At 34.2% G+C, this 21,389-nt stretch overlaps 1 protein-coding gene across 1 annotated transcript in view; it reads left to right on the top strand.

Annotated features, from left to right (window-relative positions):
* MYOM1 (myomesin 1) overlaps positions 1-21,389 on the top strand; it is a 78,036-nt gene that overhangs the window by 8,631 nt on the left and 48,016 nt on the right. The window contains exons 2-6 of the mRNA XM_015823190.1: positions 2,239-2,507; positions 8,034-8,156; positions 10,439-10,652; positions 13,157-13,314; positions 18,823-18,915. Of these exons, the coding sequence (XP_015678676.1) occupies positions 2,239-2,507; positions 8,034-8,156; positions 10,439-10,652; positions 13,157-13,314; positions 18,823-18,915 (857 nt within the window). The remainder of the gene's footprint in view (positions 1-2,238; positions 2,508-8,033; positions 8,157-10,438; positions 10,653-13,156; positions 13,315-18,822; positions 18,916-21,389) is intronic.

The raw sequence follows: 21,389 nt of genomic DNA, 5'->3' as shown, positions 1-21,389 counted from the left end.
TGTTTTTAAAAAAATGTAGCACAACCACATTTACGTTGTTTCTAAGCTATCAGAAAGGATTTAGTTAAGACTGGGAGACAGAAGAGTTGTAGCTTAAAGCTGCTGTCATCATATATTTGCAGAAAGATTGTGAGCGTTCTAGCTCCCTCTTTGCTATTGCTATTTTTAACAGCCTTCGCAGCCATAAAAGGTTGCGAGTGTTGCTTTCACATTCCAGTGACTGCTGGCATTATTTTTGTTCTGGATTTGGGAGTCCATCCTCAACACAGGTCCTGTCTTCTACTTTGCTGGACTGATCTTTAAGTTGGATTTCTCTCTTCCTCTCATTCATCCGCATACAAGATTGAAATACTGTAATCTGGCTTCTGGTAAGTTTACAGTGTTCATAAATATTGCTCAAATGTATTTGCTATGTATGTTAAACTGTGGACAAAATGCCACTTTTTCTTTCATTTCTAATTCTTCCACAGATGATTGTTAGATTTGCCCAATTATTATGAGTTCAGCAGTAGGCCGGGAAATTTCTGGTAATTGTGGTAACAGGCCAAAGGAGTCTTAAAGCTAAATAATAGAAAATCTTAGTATTTTACCAACTTAGCTATTAAAATCTTTTAAATATTTTTCATATTAGATATAATGTCTGTAATAAAAAGATTAGCTGAGCAACAAGTATCCTCTACACTTTTGGATTTGTGTTATGAGAAATTTCAATTCTTTTTCAGATTACTAAAGTGCTAATATTCTCTTACACAGAGATTTCAGTATACTTTTAAAATAGATATTATTGTCATCCATTCAAATATAAGAAGTTTTATAATATCTTGTTAGCACTGATATTTTTTGGTGAAAATAACTATGTCAACCAGTAGTTGTTTATTTATTAAAATAAATTCACACTCTTTTTTTAAAAAAAATAAATTTACTAAACTAAAATTAACAAAATATATAATAAACTCATCTAACATGTAAAAAGGCTGGTGAAAGCGATATCTCAGCATTTTTTCCTAAAATATTAAAGAGAGTAAGCTAAAGAAACTCTCAAGAGTTTCACAAACCAGGATTAATGTAAGAAAAGGGCCCATATTGCCACACCAGAAAGGACAGCAGAGCATCTTCAAAAAGCCTTCTTCCAACTGGATAGGTGTATAATCAGAGAAGCAGTTTGAAGAATTGGATTATCAGTATTTGTTGTTGGGTTTTGGTTTTTTTTTTGCCATACATGGAAAATTAATTTAATGTCCATTAAATTGTATAAAGATGTTTTGAAATCCTTTCTCACAAACCTGTTATATATGGTAAACCTGATGGCAATGCGCAGAGTGAATAGTATTTTTAAGCAATGGTCCACAAGGAGGAAAGACTGAAATGAAGGTCAAGAGGCTTAAAAATGTGTGGGATGACATTTTATGTTGGAGTCAATACATGGCTCTTGAACAAAATCATAGTTGTATAAATCTTCAGTTCCGAAGGCCAATGAATAAGAAGAGAATATTAGTTTCCATTCATCTGGATTAACACTCATAAAAGAAAACCAACAGTTACAAAAATAATAAATAAATCACAGTTAGAATGGTGAATATTTTAAATGTAAACTTTCCCATCTTGCTTCTTCGTTTTGCAATAGCTAATCACTGAAAAACTTATCTTTTATGGGAGCTGCTTTTTTATGTTAAGCTTTGATTTAATAGGATTTTACATTAGATTAAATGGATATTTTGTTTTATTTTTAACCAATATCCATTACCCATTTTTTCCCCACAGAACCACGTTCAGATTTCAGAATCTGCATGTTTAAAAAATAATGGATGTTCATAAATATGAAATGAAAAGTATTTTTCGTGTAACTGGAATTCTTAAGGCATTATTTGTGCACATTCTAAGATTTATTTACATCCCTGTGAATATTGTGTCCTAAACTCTGATAATGTATACTATTGTTAGTGTTTTTTATGTTGTATCTTGGTGGCAGAACTTTTTGGATAAATTCATGGAGAAATATTCATTTGATGGTTTTGCTAAAACATAAAACATATTGTATCTTAACTCTTATTGCTGATTGATCAATAGGAAAAAGAAAACTGTCAAATAGGCTTCACACTTAACTCAATCCTCTTTAGGTTTTACAGAAATGGTAAGATAGTCTCCGTAGTAGTCGTAAAGCTGGCTCGAATAGCAGTGTTTCTCGATCTTAGGTGTGATTCAGTTATAGTCTTTCTTCTTTTCGCGTTCAGACGTTAGTATACACATGGCTCTACTGCCTACAGTCGCAGAGGTGCATCAGCTTACCGTCAGGAGTCAGCTTTTTCTGATCAAAAATCCACAGAAGCCAGCCAAGAATTATCAGAAGCTCATGCCCATAAATCTGCAGCTCACAGTAAACGATCTGCAGCTTACAGTCTAGGATCTGAGTTGGTCAGTAAGACAGCTGAAGCGTATCATTGTGGATCTGAATTGATCAATCAGAAAGCTGAAGCATATCGTCTTGGATATAATACATACAGCCGCGGGTAGAGTAAAATCCAATTTTATGTAGTATGGTAGCTTTCCATCCATTTTCACTTCCTCAGGATCAAATTTTGTGATAATAAATATTTTGGGGGACAATACGTTTTCTCAGATTACCATTTTACAAAATGTTTCTTTCTGTTTTTGTATACCTTAAATGTTAATTTGGTTTGTAAAACCATTTATGTGCCTTGATGTACATTACAATGGATGGTATATCATCAGAGTCAAAAAGCAAGCTGTTGACAGCACTTTAACCAGTTATGTAGTGTGTGGGTTTGAGTGAGGAAGTGGAGAAACATTACTCTTCTTAGCCATTTTTTCCCTCATTCAGAGCACTCAGCACAGCTGCTTTTCTGGCTATGGAAAGAAAGGTTATAAATCTTCCTCTGGGTGGAAAAATAATTTAGTCAAATATTTGATTATAAATAAAATAGCTGGAGGGGAAATTTTCTGCTTAGTGGTTCTCCTGTATTCTAGCTCAGACTCATAATCTCACTGCTGTTTTTCTGAAGGAGAAAAATATTACAGGAATGTTGCATATACTTTTTGTATTATGCTTATTTTGGCTTTGAATTCATAAGATTTAACACTGTGATTTATTCCATAATGTTAGAGTCAGAAAAATTAAAGACAATTCCTCTATTGGTGTTGTCAAAGAAACACAAATAAAAAGAAAAAAATTGAACTTAACTAATGTCTGAATTATATCAGTGACTGTCAATGACTACAGTCATTTTATCTAAAGATGAGGAAAGACAAATGGTTTTTTACCGTTACTTGAGTTCATACTTTATTCTGATAATTTGGTGCTAGCAGTTGAAATCCAATACAATAAGGAAATACAATGCAAGTGTTCAATCTCTCAGCAGATTTAAAAGAAAATGATTTTTTCCCTGAAGTGATTAACTTATTTGCTATAGATGGATTTAAGCTTAGGTGAGCCCAATATCGACCTGTATAATTGGATTATTGATACCGTTAAACATATCATCACATTTATTATTTAAGTAGCTGTGTTATTTCAGCTTGAAAATAGTTTTAATGGCAGATGCACAAAAATTAACTGGATTATTTAATAGCAAGAATTTGTGACTAGTTTAGTTTATACAATTATGTGGCAAGAAAGATAGGAAGACAAATTCCTTACTTGCAGTCCAAATATTATTTATTATTTGTTCTTCATGTCTTTTATTTCTAAACTTTTTTGCCCTGTTGTAGAAATATTTCTTTTTTTCTGTAATATAAAAATTCATTTAAAAAGTGTTAGTTTTTGGTTGTTACAGTAATTTATTGATCATATGGCCAAATATTACAATATTTCTGTGCTTTGGCCAGAAGGGAAACCCCCAGTTCAGCAGACTGAATGTAACTTGAAGAAGTTCCTTTTGGCATGTCATGAATTAGTCATCAGCTGAGATGGAGAGAAAGAGGAGTGGGGGGAATTTAGACATTTGACTCCTAATTAATTTATCCTGCAGGCTTAGAAGCAGTTTACATTTTTCAGCTGCCTCAGGGTGAATGTTTTAAATTGCTTGACTTGATAGATTTTATAATGTGGTGAGTAGTCGATGAGTAAAGCAATGGTTTCTGATTTTTAGAGGCCTGTGGCCCCATTTGAAGGCTTATCTTGTAGGAGTCATTCATCTGTTAGTATTACAAGTCTGCTGCCATTTGCTTTCTGGGTTGTCCAAAAGTAACTGTCATGGAAAAGTGCCTGGTCCCAAAAGAAGATTTCTAAGAAGTTCAATGCAAGACAGAGGTTGGCATTCTTGTTTCCCTTCCAAAACATTATTTTCTACAGTAACAGAGTCTGCCAAATATATATTTAATAGAAAGAGAGCTCAGCACAAATAAGAAAATCACCTTCAGGATACACTAAATAAAGAGGACTGTACTTAGACTTCAAAAGCCTTATTTGCCTTGTTAAAGTGCAATCAAACAATAATACATTAATACTTAACAAAATATTCAATGATAATATGTTCTATGTGCCTTTCCAGATCCCTGAACTTAACTTTTAGGAGTAACAGGAACAGTGGTGGGATTCAAATATGTGAACAACTGTTTCTCTGTGTGGATGCTGCTTCCAGAAGTCCATTCTGGGCCTGGGCAACAAAAAAATAGTTACCAGTTCTGCTGAAGTGGTGCGAGCTGGCTGAATCCCACCACTGAACAGGAACCACTCCATCCCACTTCTTTTTTAAAAAAAAACATGTTTATTTAAATATTTGGCTTGCCCAGTTATAGTATACTATTCCTTTCTTTAGAATGTTTACAGCCCCATAGATTTTCCAATCCTAGAAAGATGATGGTTAGCTGGAAGACAATTCTTTGCTTACTATTAAAATCAATGGGACTTCTGTCATATGTAACTTGTTTATTGATTTCCATGGAACTGACTTTCTATTTCTTAGTAAGATTAACTGCAAGTTAGGAATCTAAATTAAAATATATGTAAAATAAATACATGTAAAAATTCAAAAGAAAAAAAATCACAGTGGATCCATGATTTATTTATTTTTAATTATCTTATAAACTAATGAAAAACATAAACATTTGTTATATTGTGACAAATTGAATAGTGCTTAAGGACCTACAAATTTGTCTTTTAGTTTACAGACAAAAACTGACAGGGTTATTCATTAGAAAATTTCTGAAAATATTAATAATATTTATATCTGGATTATTAGGAATGAAAAGATAATTAAGTTTCTCAATTTTCAGAAACAGATTTCAAACTCTTACTCATCAGCTAAGGATCTGCAACTAAGGTTCTGTAAAATAATATTTCCCCAGGGAAGATTCTTTCATTGCTCTCTCATTTCAAGGAGAGTTGTTTTATGTATTTTTCCAGTCCAAACCTAGTTCTTTCAAGTAGATTCCTGATTTTCAGGGATTGACAGGAGTGGTAAAATTTTATCTTTGCCTGGAAAAACAGCTTTTTTTAAAATCAGCTTTAAAATATTTGCACTTTCGTGCTTCTCCTCTAGAGGAAATGTTGGTTACACTGTATAGTGATAAAGATGCAATAATACATTCCTTGAAAAAAAATAGGACTTCTTGGTAAATATATTTCAATAATTTTCTCAGTTTGCCTGTGGAAACTGTCCTTTATAATTAGAATTATAAAAAATTATTATAGATTGTAATTACCAAAACAGAAGCTTGGATAGAAATAGATTGGAAACTAAAGTATGTATGAACAATGACATGGTTTTCACTACAAGCAAGTGCAAGCTTGCATCAGTAAAATGTTTTAAATTTTTGTCTTCAGAAAACATAGTGGAAATTAAAGAATATTATAAAGAACTTGGTTATATCCATTTTTTCAGTATACTGTGCATTTATGATTTATCTCTGCAGTGCAAAGTAATTAATTCATTGAAAACATGGCTTTGTATTTTTAAGACACTATATTTGTTTTGAGTATTCCCACATCAGTATTGAAAATTAAATTATGTAAATTATGTGTAGAATGGGTACTCCATCCATGATGCTGGGACTGAAGGCCTAGAAAGGGAAATGCTGTAATATACGCATTTTAATATAAAGTGTTGGAATCATGGCTAAGTACTTTAAAATGAATATATTATAAATATTACTTACTACAATGTGTACCAAATATCTGTCAAACCGTTAATCAACTTTAAAAAAGTGAAGCAGGAGATTTATTCTTGGCCATTGTTTCTTCCCTGTAAATTTTACTCTCTGCCCAAATTATGCCTTGTGGTACAGAAATGGCAGCCAGAATCTACTCATGCAAGTTACTCATGTTTTATATATTTTTACATATTTTTTTCTCGTAAGTTTATTTTGAGTGTCTCTTAAGAAATAATTCAAGACACAACAATGCTCAGAGCTGGCTTTATGCTAAATTCAATAAAACACTGGCCTAGGCCAGGGGCAGGCAACCTTGGCTCTTTTATGACTCGTGGACTTCAACTCCCAGAATTCCTGAGCCAGCCATTGAAGTCCACGAGTCATAAAAGAGCCAAGATTGCCTACCCCTGGTAGGGTATCAAAAGTAGGAGGTACAATGCTAACTCTCCGTCTGAATCTTTATAAAAATAGAAATCTTTTAATTGGTAGATGTCCTGAGGCCCATATACCCCGAAGCTGACACTGTTTACAATATCACTGTTTTTATTCCAAAACCCATCAAGAACAGTATAATCTATGACAGTCTTCACTTCTGCTGATCATAAAATGCTGAGAATAGGTCATCCAAGTCTTCACACAAGTCCTGCACTGGAAGCAACACCTGCCTGCCCAGCTCCATGCAAAACAGAAATAGAATAAACTGCTTGCAGACTCCTTTTTCTGTTTTACAATATGCCTTCCAAATCAGGCATTTATGTAGTTTGCTTCTCATTTGTTAGTATCAGCCTGAGGCAAGAATTCACATTTTATTGCTACAAGAATTGTTTAAGCAGCAGTGAAATTATGTGTGAGAGAAAGGCACAAGAAATAGGTGGCATATACGAAGGTGGGTAAAAAATGAATAATATTGAATTTAGTAAGTAAGAAGGACAGTAATTAAGGCTGAAAATTTCAGAATGAACGCAATAGTTGCATAAAATCTGAGCTACAAAAATCTAGACTTGTAAATAGTGGCAAAAAAATAACCATAATTAAAAATATGTTTAATCTTTAAACATTCCATTTCATAAATACATATTAGCTTAGGAGGGATATATATTTTAAGTAGTATGTTATTTTTTATGCTTCTTTACTCTTGCTTTTCTTTCTTTTTTTCTACTGTTTTATCTATTTTTTAAGAAATGTAAAAGTGTGAGATGGTTCATATGGAAAAATAGAGTTAAATTCTTAAATGTAATTAATTTTTGAGAAAATCTTAACCAGTAAGAATATCTAGAATTTGGTGGGAGAAACAAATTAAAATAAGGACTGCTCTGTGATAAGGCAACCAGAATGATTGGATAGAAAAGAAATATTATATTGATGTGATTATTATTTTTAGGACTATTGGGGAAAAATTATATATTTAATTGTTATCTATCAAAACAATAAGAATTGTATTAACTCAATGTTTTCAAAAGAGGATATTTTGGGAAAAGAGGAAATCAACTAAAACTATTATGTGGATTATGGATTATAGAAATCAATTGTTAGTGATTGTTTTACAAATGTAACCCAGACAACACACTGTTCACCAATTATTAAATAATTTATTTTTTTAAAAAAATCAATAAAATATATTGCAAAAAAAATAGCAGCAAAAAAATTGTAATCTGGTTATCTGGAATTTTAAAGCTCAGATATGTTATACTATAAAAAAAATAAGAACATCAAATTCTATGAGATATTTCTGAGTTCAGGATTATTTTAATGTTGTATAGCTACCTGGAAAAAGCAACTTAGGCACAGGAATGAAAAATATATTGCTGAGTTAAAGACTATTAATGCCTTCTTACATCCTACTTCCATTGTGTTCAACTTGCATTACAGTAAATAACATTAAGGCACATGTCTTTAAAAGACTAATTATATGACTTTTCTTTCAGAAGTCTGGTAGAAGATCATACTCTAAAGTTGAGTCCTAAAGCAAAGAGAGCTAAGCAAAGTGTATTGTCAGAAGAAAAAGAAAACACTATTGTTGACTATGTTGTCCCTGTGTTCACTGGAAGGTATGTCTCTTTAGTGCTGTTTTGTGAATGGGACAAAAAAAATATGACTGAGATAAAGAGTGAAGAAAATGTTTACAGCTTTATAATGGCTTCATTGTTAAATATAACCATATAATTAAATTCCTAATGATCTTGATATTGCACATATAAGTGCATAGATAGTGGGGTTGATTAAAAATATAATCTGCCTGACATTAGCCATCAATAGTGCAGTCCTATGTATGTTTCCTCTGAAGTAATTCTTGAGTCTTTATCCTTAAGAATCTGCTTATTCATATGTGGTATTTCAATTATGAATAAATAATTGAAGAGTAAGGGAATCAATAACATAGAGAAAACAGAAAGATAACGGCACTACAACTAAACTAAATACTGTCTTTTAAGTATCTCACTGTCCTGCATTTTCTGTGATATTTTTAATAGAAAAATGGAGTCCTCTGTCAATATAAACATATTAGAAGATATGTTTGAGTTGTATTGAGTTTGAACTTGAATTTAACCAAATTATAAAAGATTGATGGGTCTGAAATTTACAGAGGAGACTATATTTTTGACAGAAATTGCTACTGAAATTTTGAATTCTTTAATAAACAATATGATCAAATTTGCATTGTATTATAATGACATTTTTAGGGAAAAAGTTCTTAAAATTATGCAAATAGCTAAGAATTCTAATTTAAGTCAGAAAGATCTATCTTCTGTATATTCAATTTAGAATTATGTTAAATCAGTATATTCATTATAATACAAGAAAAGCTGTCTTTTGCTTTTTCATACATGCCACACATATATATTGTATTCGTCTCATTTGTTCTATTTTTTATTATATATAATTGAATAAGAAAATATTGCAGTAGTATCCAAGATTATTGGACCAAAAACCATTTATTTAATGGTTAGATCTACCTGAACAACAAGCATGTTTTTCAAAATCATTTAAAATGGTTCAGTACATAGCAATAGCAATAGCATTTAGACTTATATACCACTTCACAATGCTTTACAGCCCTGTCTAAGTGGTTTACAGAGCCAGCATATTGCCCCCAACAATCTGGGTCCTCATTTTACCGACCTCAGGAGGATGGAAGACTGAGTCAACCTTGATTCAGTGAGAGCTGGTGAGAGTTACTGAATGGCATCATCTGAAAGTATAACTATTATTATGCTAATATTCCAAAGGTATCGTTCAGTTATCTGATTTTATATGTAAACCTGCCATTCTGCTCTCTCTGGCTAAAGATTAAAGTCTTTAAAGATTGCATTCAGGGTCAGCCTAAACATTTGGCACTTCATCTCAAGAAAGTTTTTTATATCTCTTCTAATTGCTCAGTGTTTGAATGAATGTTTAGAATGACATGGATAGCCATTTCATAACTTTGATATTCAGAGTGAGCATATGTGTCAACTATATAGTGATAAATTATGTACAGTATGTGGATTTTACTGCAATACAGACACATTTCAATGAACTGGCTTTGTGTTAAAAATATTGATAAAGAATGAAAAGAATACAACATTGGATATACAGATGAATATATATATATATATACATGTGAAGATTTGCTTATACTCAATAACTGCAGCTGCTAACTGAAAAGCTAAATAAATAGCCCATTACTGTTGCCTTTTCCAATCCCAGGTGGTAGCTTTCTAAACAACTGCTTGCTGCATTCAAAGTTTAGTCTTCATTATGATTTATATTGTGGAAGTATACTACTTTGATACTGAAATATATGTATACCAGATGTAAAAGTCTAATAGCTATAATATTTTTAAAAAGAATCAAGCTAGTTTGATATACAGTAGACTTTTATAACCTTGGCGTTTTGTACAAGTATTGGTATCTTCTCATATTTACCTTTATTTTCTTAAGCTGAAGAGACAATAAGATGATAACTAATATTTTTCAAGAAAATCATGTAAAACAGCTTCTCCATGCCACAGCATATTATGCAGAAAATTGGGCTAAAATTTGTGTCATCCACAAACTTCAATCCCAAGTCTTACATCAACAGCACAAATTAGGAAAAATTGATGTGGAAAGTCCATTGCCTAGATCAGGGGTAGGCAACGTTGGCTCTTTTATGACTCGTGGACTTCAATTCCCAGATAGCTGGCTCAGGAATTCTGGGAGTTGAAGTTCACGAGTCATAAAAGAGCCAAGGTTGCCTACCCCTGGCCTAGATACATTCAGTGAACTATATTTAACTGATTTTTGTTAAGATTTACATAAAATGTTTTATTTTCCAGTATGCAATGGATTTTTTTTTTAATTATTGCAGAGAAAACTATATTACTGGAATTACAGATAAAGAAGAAGAAAGAATTAAGGAAAGTGCTGCCTATATTGCCAGAAGGAATCTTTTTGCTACTGGGGAAGAGGTTACTGCAACCAAAAAGAAAATTTCCTCTTCTGTAGAAGAAGAAAAACATGAGAAAAAATCAAGAAAAGTAGCAATACGGGAGACAGCTGAGAAATTGGCTTTAAAAAAAACGGTATTAAATTGCTCATTCATTAATGTGATAATGAAGTGAGGCTTTGTTGTTGTTTACTGTTGTTAAAAAATATCAAAATACAGGACGTGGTTACCAAGGTAAGCCATTATTAGTTATTGTACATCTCTTTGATTAAAAGTGGAGAAAAATTAAACATTATTTCTGAACCATTATAACTGAAAACATTTAAGCAGAGTTCAGTATCTAAATATGAAATGTAGGATATATTTTTCAGGTACTGCTTCTGTTTCTCTACAGATAAAAATGATAGAATTATACATCTATAAGGGCTGGGCAGAGTACGGATCCTATCTGTTCTCTCCGAGGAAAAACTCCAGCATCTTTCTTGGCACCTGTTGAAGGGCAAGAATGTAGAAGGATCAGTTTCCCATCCCCAGTACTCTCTTTGTTTAAATAAAAGGAATTCCCTCCTGTTGAAGCCAATAAATAAACCAATGCCAGCTCCAGAACTGCTGTAGACTGTTTTTTGGCTTGGAGTATGAGTGAGCATACCAAAAGGATTTTGCAACCAGCAGATCTATTCTCCTAACTGGCTCGTGCTGTGACCAATTTCTGACCCTTCTATATTTCACTTCATGTAAGGGATCCTGGAGGCTAATGTTGGGAGAAACAAATACTAATGTTTCCATAATTTCACATGAGAATAGTCATATTCCTCTTTTACTTGGCGTCATTGCTTCCTTTAAGTCTTTAAACATATGCAAAAATGCAAAAGCAGTAATAAGATTTCTGCTCTGAGAAAAGAAAGGAAAATTTTGGCCTGTAACTTCAACCGCATGTTTCCCATGCTGTCCTCACCTCTTTCTTAAGCCAACTTCAAAAATACCCGTTCCAAATGCAGAGAGTTGGCAGTGGAGCTAGGGTGTGTTCAGTCCAGATCATGGCCAATACAAGACCTGAATGGTCATTTCTTTGCTTCTTTCCCTTCCACCCATGCAGAGAAGGCACCTCACTGGCTGATTTAGTGCCACTTCTTCTTTTCAGAGATTTTTCCCTTTTTACTAGCTGCTATTCCATGTGCCATTTCTTATCTTTCCCAGTTGTTTGTGTACATGGATGCCTTCTCTTCTCACATTATGTCCTTTTACCCCAATCCAGACTTTTTCTTTTCCCCCCCCTTATGGTACTGTCCTAACTTTGTCACCACAAGATGAATGCAGCAGGAAACAGGTTTCTTTTTCATTCCTACATCTTCCTGCAGATGCATGGAAGCTTTTTTAATAAGGAAGAGTTGATAGCTTAGCTTCAAAAAGCAAAGCAGTAACTACAGAAGCAGCTTTAATATTCTTTGAAAAATGAGGAAGGGAAGCTTTGCAGTACAGTACTGAAAGCAGGACCTGGGAAAGCAAAGGGAGCATGCTTTGCCTAGACTGGGTAGAAAGGAAAGGGTGCCCACTGGAAAATGGATCATGAGCTTCCAGAGGTAAGAATGGTTCATGATAAATTGTAAACATTGCATTTTAAAGATTTTTTTTTTTTTTTTAAAAGGGGAGATACCAATCAGGAGAGAACATAGCAACCCAATAGTGGCACAGTGTAATGATTAGCTGCTGGAGGGCAGAGAGCTTGCCAGGCAGCACAGCCATTGGCAGACAAGGCTGCATCTAGATTAGAACAAAATGCTGAAGACCATCAACACTGAAGGTCCTAAAGCAACAGAAAACATCAAAGACTTAAAGGCTGCCGGTGGCCTTCCGGGTGCGCTTCAAGGTGTTAGCAACAACTTTTAAAGCGCTCCATGGCAATGGACCTAGGTATTTGCAAGACCGCCTCCTACCAAATATCTCCCTTCAACCAGTCCGCTCCCACAGAGAGGGCCTCCTTAGTGTACCGTCGGCCAGCCAATGCCGGCTGGTGACCCCCAGGGGGAGAGCCTTCTCTGTGGCAGCTCCTGCCCTCTGGAATGACCTGCCCCCCGACCTACGTACAATTGCGGACCTGCGCCTCTTCCGCCGAGCCCTGAAAACTCATCTGTTCCATGCGGCCGGCCTGGCGTAGTTTTGATTGGGTTTTGTTAGGGGTTTTANATTATTATTATTATTATTATTATTATTATTATTATTATTATTATTATTATTATTATTATTATTATTTGAATAATTTGAATTTAACTGGAACACTGGCATGGGAAACATTTGCAATTTCCTGAGACTGGGAGTGGGATGGGGAAGTGGGAGGAAGAGGAGTAGGAGGATATAATCTGTTTCTGCACTGAGGAAGTGATGGGCAGTCCATTCTAGGTCTGCCCAGAATCTAAAACTGGAGAAAGCAAGAAAGTTTTCATTTTTTCCTGTGATCGTCTTCTTTAAGAAAAAATTGTTTAAATAGCACATTGAAAATTACAATAATATTGTAGCATATACTTATGACATATTTGACAACTATATTTCATATAGTAATCTACATCAAAGCTAAGATTTATTGATTAGGAAACTCGTGCAAGTCTAGAGGATGATGTTTAAGGTGAAATGTTTGTCTTACAGTTAACAGAGACACGGGAATTTCACAGAAAGTTAAATGAAGATAGTCTGCTTCATGCTCCGGAATTTGTTATCAAACCTCGTTCACACACTGTCTGGGAAAAACAGAGTGCCAGGTTGAACTGCACTGTGAGAGGTTGGCCAGAACCTCGTGTTACATGGTATGCTTGTCTGTTTATCAGCATTATAAGTTAATGAAGTAATGCATTTAGAATAGGTTAACATAAAGTTTACTATAAATACTGTATTGAGAAGTAATCAAATTCAACTCTTAACATTATCTAGTGAATTTTTGCATGCTTAAAGTAATTCACACATTATTATATAAATTAAAAAAATGTTTCATATTTTTACTTTAATTCAGTAAATATATTCATTGTGGGTTATCTTACTCCTGCTATACCTTAGAGAGCTTATACCTACTACATTATATCTTATTCCTGCAGAGGACGTGAGAATAATGGTATCATTAAGTATGCTATAACAATTAACTTTTGCCTCAACACAATAATTAATTCTAAGTAAGAGTGTTCCAAACCACACTATGAATAATATTTGCATAATTTATCCATTTATGTTTCTATATTGAATATCCTCATTTCAAGGGAGAAATATATATCTATTTTGTGTGCACATATTGGCAACCACATTGAAAAGAGTCAGAGCTTTCGAGTGAGAAAAAAAAATCAAGTGTTAGTGGTTTGAATGAGGAGGAAATTCATGTTTGATATAAATTTATCAGACTGCACTTCTTGAATCAATATGCATACTGAACACTGTGGCAGTTTGATTTTGGCACTACTGAATTTTGTAGCACAATTTGCCAATTAGCAAGCATTTATTTCGGGAAAAGATGTGTTCCAAATACATTTATATTAAGAAAAGTTTGCAAATCTGACAGTATAAAGTGAAAGGCATTACATGTGTGTATTTTAGGAGGAATGTATACAAAAGGTTACATATTTAAAACATAAATGCAACTTGATGAAGAAATAAGAAAAAAAAACCTTTCAAGGTCAGAAACATGATAACATGATTACTTTGGCATAGTGAAGTCTGATCCAAATAAAAGTAGTGGTCCCATTATTCTTCTGAGTTGTTTTTGACTTCATAGCATGCCTGGAATATAATGTGAGAATGTGAATGATTTAAAACTGCATCACTCCAATATTGTTATATAGCTATATCCAAGAACTGAATTCATTTTAAATTAAATTAGCAATAAATATATCCATTTAGATATGTGTATAAAATGTGATGCAGTACTTTCCTTTAAATTGTGATAACACTGAATATTTAAGTTTTGGTCCTATATATCTAGGAATTCAGTGTGATTTGCTATTGACTGAAACATGCAGAGAATTGCATTTTAAGTACTTAGCTATCAGTGGAAAGAATGAGCATCAGACAGGTGTTTGCTTTGGAATATGAAATGAAATCTGATAACTCTTGCTTAACATTTGTTAAGTAGATCTCATTCACATGCTTGAAACAAACAGCACTTATACAACATGGAAATGTGATCAAAGTTGTGAACCCTTAATGTTCTCAGCTGAATAAATGCTTATATTACATAGTGAATTATATTACATTCAATCATGTTCTTTTATTAGCTTTACTGGGAAAAATATGGAAAACCAATATTATTTGTGAGCACAGCTGTATGTTTGAACTGCTAATAATAAGAGTAAATGTGTTGCAGTTCCAAATTAGCAAATGACTTTCCTCTTCTGGATGCTAAAAGTATGTGACTTTTATTTCATATCATAAATAAAATTGTGTTCCTTAAAATAAGCTAAACATGAAGAAGAAACATGTTGGATGCAGTACATGTCAGATACAGTAGCCTCTAAAGTGCCAGAAAAGTAAGCTGCTGGGTTTCCAGAATTGTTCATGATGTAAAATGATGCAGGAAGAAAGAAACCCAAAATTTAAGTCAGATATTGTGTTGTTGACTTTAATACATAAGTTCTTAATTGCAGTTTGCTTCTAGAACTGCTATTCTGCAGACCATTGACAAAAAAGTGTCAATTATTACATCTTGGACAATATTGATCCAAACGTAATAAAGGTTTCTGCTAAAGCTGACATTAGTAGATTTGGTCTTTCAGATAATTTATATTTACATTCATATGCCTTAGACCTGGGCAATGATTAGAAATTATGGGAGCTACACCCTAAAAATGTTTGAAGGGCAGTAGAGGGTCTATTTCTCAGTATGAGGATGCTCTGAAGATCAGGGAAGAGCTACAGCAGGGGTCCCCAACCTAAGGGCCCCTGCTCACTACCGGGCTGTGGCCTGGAGGTCAGCGGGCTGCAGAACAAACTGGCCAGTGTGTGGATGTGTGTGCATGTGCTCACACCCCCACTCACGCTAGTGCCGATGCTGCTATGCAAACGGGGCGCCGCATGGCAAAAATGGGGCGATGCTAGTGCCTGAGCAGCAAAAACAGGGCGGTGCTAGCAAGTATCATTTGGGGCTAGCGCTGCCCCATTTGCATTGCACATGCTCAGAGCCCCGTTTGTGTGTGTGCACACACGTGCACGTAAAATGCTTCCCCCTCCCTTTCCCTCCGGTCCGCCAACCGAGAAAGGTTGCAGACCTCTGAGCTACAGTGCTTTGTGAAGGGATTTTTTTTTTTTATCATTCACCCCATTTCAGTTCCCCACTCTTGAAATAGCTTTAATGAAATGGGGTAATTGACATTAGGAAAAGAGATGGGAGGAAAAGATGAAATGATACTTCCTTAATATTTTTCTCAGTTTCCAGGGATTATCCTGCAGTTGTTGATTTTCAAAACAAAAAAAGATGTGAACTTGTAATCACTGATTTCTGAACCATATTCTGCTTGACTAATATTGTGGGAATGTGGGAATCCAGCCTTATTTAAAGAGATAAACTGGACAGAAATGGGGGAAGAGTAGGGAAATATGTATACTATTCTCAATTTCTAGAAAATGCAAAATATCTCAAATTACTACAATGAGATTTCATTATATTGGTGATTTGAAACTTCTGTAATCTTAAAAGAATTAACTATAATTGTTGCTTTTTAGAAAACTAACTTAATTTTGAGGTTCTGGGTGCATTTTTAGGTTTCTTGCAGACATCAACTGTGATTTTGCACTTCTGTTTAAGCCCTGGCCTTTGTAAGATTCTGGAGTCTCAGAGGTTTGTTTGAGCACTCACCTTTTCCCACATTTTCCACATTTTCTACATTTTCCACATTTTCATCTTGTGCGTTTCTTTATTGAAATTATGTGCTATAGTACCTAGATAGAAACCTGACATAACACTTGCATTGTTTTTAACTGATTGATTTTGATTGATTATGTAAGTCATTTCTGATTTATCCCTAACCTGATCATTCAAGTCTCCCTATGGTGTCCCCATAGTCGCCGTAACTTTTCTTTTTCTGTATGGCAACACCAGCAAGTAGCCATCCCAAAAGCTTTAATCCAGCATCACCATAAAGACCCTTAGTACTGCAGGATCCAGTCTGGGTCAGTCACTGGGACCAGAGATTTAGTCTTCCGAGCTGTTGGACTCATGCTGGAGCCCATCCTGAGGGAACGTCTCTCTCTCACCAGAATGTGTGCTTTGGGTTATTTTATGTGTGATATTTATATGGTATTTATATGGCAACAACTAAAAAGCCACACAGAACCAGGCACAATATAAATACCACACACAAAATAACTCAAAGCAGTAACTCCCAACCTGTGGAGAGAGGTTTTTCCATGGACCAGAGGGGGGCATGTTTTTGCATGCTGCCTGCATCCCACGGATGGGACTTTGCTTGTTTGCGCGGCCCAGTTTCTGGCATGCTACCACCTGGTGCCGGTCCATGAATCGGGGGATGAGGACCCTTGGCCAAAAGCACATACTCTGCTAAAGAGAAGTTCCCTGAGGATGGCTCCAGCACAAGTCCAGAAACTCAAAAGACTAAGCCGCTGGTCCCCATGACCAACCCAGATTGGATCCTGCAACATTATCATGGGACATGTATATTTGCCTTCATCGTCAGTTCTCTGAAAGATCCTCAGCGCTTCCTCAGTAGTACATTGAATGTTATCTGACTTTGGTATGTGTGTGTGTCATCATCTGGCACTTTATTGTCCATCATTTTATATTGTCCATCCAGTGATTTTCTTAGTAAAAATACAGGAGTAGTTTATCCTTGCCTCCAAGAAGGCCCAGAGTTGCAACACAGCTGAAAGCTACAGCCACCTCTGAAAGCCTCTGCTGCTGCAACCTGGTCCAGCAACACAGTGCAAACTCCAGCCTGCCCAGCAGTGTGACATAAAGCTACAGTTGCTCCAGAAAGCACTGACTGCCCCAGCAGTATGGCCAAAGCCCCAATCCTCCTACTCAGCCTCAGTGGCCCCAGCTGAGTACCCGCCACAGTAGCCTTCTCCACTCTACATCCCAGTGCTGACGAGGTGTGTCTGCCCTGGCCATTCATTAAGCAGCTCCTGGCTACCAGAAGCCATCTTTCCATGGTCTCCCAAAGAAACTGCTGGGCACGCCCTTGGCAAAAAAGTGTCATGCAGCCCACAGCTGCCTTACCAAGAGCCAGGCTGGGCATGCTTGATCAGCAGCAGAAAGCAAAGATCAGCTAGGGCAGCAGGGGTGCAAGGGACTAAAAGGGCATAGATGTGGGTGGAGATAGGCAGGTGGAAGAGTTGAAGCACTCCTGGGGTCGTAAGTGTGGATGAGCTGCCAAGCATCCAAATTTTGATCACATGACTGCAAGAACACAGCAGTGGCCATAATTTCAGGGACCAGTCGTAAGTAACTTCAAATGGTCCCTGAACAAATAGTCATAACTCAAAGACTACCTGTACAAAGCATAGCCCCCAATACAGAAACACAAACCAGGTTCTGATTTTTTTGAAAGAGTTTCACAAAAGAGAATATGATAAGATACATAATTGAATGCTAACTAATTAAGACTTTTAAAGTTCAATAGTACTACCAACAAATGCTTCATATTCCATGCTTAAAGAAATATTTGCTGCCATCTTCTGGATATTTTTTTCCTCAAATGCTTTGAAAGCTAAAGAAAAATTTAGTGGTCTTATTGAAGTTTGCCATGCCTATTTTATTATTACTGTGTATTCCTTTTCATAAATATATAGAAATGAATATGCATATATATACTGTATATCAAAATGGCCCTACAAATAACATTATGTGATTCCTATTTTCACATATGTTATCCCCAGCCATTGCTTTATTCAATTTACTCATTAAACAAACAAGAAAAACCTGTACTCTCAAGACATTATGGATTGATGGCTTAGATTAATAGAACATTAAATCTATACATTGTCAGAGTAAATCCGTGTCCAATTTATTTTTAGTAGGCTAAGTACACCAACATTTCAGTTCAACCTACTGTATTACTTTTATTCTCCAACAAAAGTACATCTTTAAGTAGAAGTGAAATCACCTGCGTAAATGTGTTGCACATATCATTTTTTTTCTACACTGCAGTATTCCAGTTAGATACTGAAACACTATCAATCTGTATATCTGTGAACATGTAGTTGAATTTAGTCTCATTCTTTAGTTTTTGCTAAATCTATTTTTTAATGAAATTTATATTTTTTTATTTTTTCTTCACGTCTGATGTGTTTATCATAAATACATTTTTATTTCATAGGTACAAAAACAATGTTCCCATCAATATCCATACTCATCCTGGCAAATATGTAATCGAAAGTCGGTATGGGATGCACTCTTTGGAAATTAACAAGTAAGGGAATAGTATATATTTTTGTAATCTTTCTCCTTTTTCTTTAGAATTACAGTATATGATAATTTCCAATAGTATATGAGTATGCCTTTTGAAGATTGTGCTATTAATATCATAGTGGATGAATCTGTTGAAATATAAACTATACTTTTTATTTTATTGGGGACTGAATGATTTTATGAAAAGTTATATATATTCTGAAACTCCTTGTGAAGGTGTAAGACTTCCTGGAGTTGGAGTTGATGTTTTGTATGTCCTTCTTGAGAAATTTCTACCAGTACTGTATTAAGATTACTTATCTAGCATAATTAATATGTTAATATTTATATTTGGCATATACTTATATAACTTACTGAATTCTAGACATATACTAAGGTAATTTCTAAAGATTTAAATTAATGTTTTAATGCCAGGTAATGCTCTTAATCTTTAAGGGAATTTGGCCATTAAAGAGAAACATAATATGTCTGTGATATTGAGCTTTTTTATTCATAATTAAAATAAAAGTCTCTTTTTCCAAATCTTGTCCTTACAAGGAACTTTAAATCTCTCAATATAATCTGGGTCTTCCACACCACCAAAATATTTTTATATCTTTTCCTCATAAAATGATCTGTCATAAATGGCTCCAAGTTGATTTAAGTAGCATTCTGTAATTTCTTATTGAAGCAAGTACAAAAAATCATGGTTAACAAGCAAGAGGTCCTGTTGATGTTGGAGCCTTCACAATTTTTAATTTCCCATGACTGTAGGGCACACAAGGAAATCTGCTGGCCCTGCTCAAGCTTCATATTCTGGGATGCTGTTGCTAGAAGAACAAAACGTGTTTATGTTTATGGGATGTGTAACCCTGGAAAATATGGGAGGAAGAACTGGATGATTGAAAGCTATTTTGGCCTACTGGGACAATAACAATTTATGACAGCTACCAATATATCTGTGCTTTGAATCCCCTAAAAGAGATTTTGTGATTATTCTATTATATTGCATGTAATTGATTTAAAAAAAACATGTTAGCATAAGTAGAATGGTAATGAGAAGCTTGACAACTGGACATGTTATAGCAAACTGTGGCAGACAGCCTTAAAACCAATTTAATGTACCTTTATTTAGAAATTAGTCTAGATTAAATTATTGTAAAAAAGAATTTTTAATATCCTAATCTTATTTGACTTATTTAGAATAAAAAGTACTAATTAAATTACAAATTATTTATATAATCTTTTTACTGACTAAATTAAGTATGCCAACAGAGCAGAAAGTTTATAACTTTCAAATCTAATAGTTTGTGGAAAATACAAAATGTATCCAAACAGGTTTTGTTTTTCTAGTTATGTTCCTAATAGCATTTTACTGCCTTGTATGTGTTTTGGTAGCAGGAGTAATGAATTATATAATATACAGTAGTATTCTTATTATACTATATTCTTGAATAGATTTTAGAGTAGGAAATATCTCTTGATATTAATATAAAATACTTTGATTTTACATTTTTGCATCTGTCCAGTTCTCAAATACTGATATAAACTTATATTATTATAAAAATAAGTAGTGAAAGCATTTTATGAAACATTTTGTTTTTTCTGGGTGGGATTTTCAGAGATCTTGTTGTCTTTCCTGATATTTCTCTTTCCCAGTGCTCCAAAAACATTAAGACTATATGATGGAATATCAATTATTTTTTATAGAAAAGATTTAAAACTGAATTTTCTGTATTTAGGTAATAGAATAAATGAAAATATGTGCATCATTGATGGAGTGGACAACACAGTGTAGAAGGATAATTTATATAGCCTATGAATGTATATCTATTTCCTAAAAGGGGATACATGATATCTCCTTTTAGGAAATAAATGTATACATATATGGCATTTTACTGTTCAAGTAAAATTTTCATAATTTTGGGCAGTATGAATTAAGGGGAAAAGGAGACCAGGTTACTATAATGCCTTTTTTTCCTTACTCCCCTTCCTTTTATTCTACACCTTGTATATTAAGAATAATTAGCTATTTCCTGGTTTTCAGCAAACAGTTAATATATTACGCTTGCCAACAGAATTGGCTCTAGAAATTTTGGTATCCTAGGCAAAATCATATTCTGGTGGCCCCTAAGATTTGACTTATCTTCTGATTTTGTTTTTACATTGAACTTTTGAGTTTAACATTTATGATATTCTGTCCTGGACAATTTCTTTTCTCAAGCATTTTCACTCTATTTACACTGCAAAATTATATTTAATTCATGAGCAGGCATGCTGGTGTGCAGTTACTGTTTAATTCAATTCAATTCAATTTATTTGATTTATATACCGCCCTTCTCCCTTGCGGGACTCAGGGCGGTGAACAGGCACATTAATAAAACAGCGATACCATAATATTTAAAAATATTAAAAACTAATTAAATTATTTGTCCTGTCCTAAAACCCACTATAATAATATAAAATTATACCCAATTTAAAATTTTAGAATTTCAG

Source organism: Protobothrops mucrosquamatus, unplaced genomic scaffold, assembly GCF_001527695.2.
Source record: "Protobothrops mucrosquamatus isolate PMUCROS unplaced genomic scaffold, P.Mucros_1.0 scaffold1795, whole genome shotgun sequence".
Lineage (NCBI taxonomy): Eukaryota > Metazoa > Chordata > Lepidosauria > Squamata > Viperidae > Protobothrops > Protobothrops mucrosquamatus.
The sequence above is the reverse complement of the archived record's forward strand: the minus strand, read 5'-3'. Positions and strand labels throughout refer to the sequence as shown.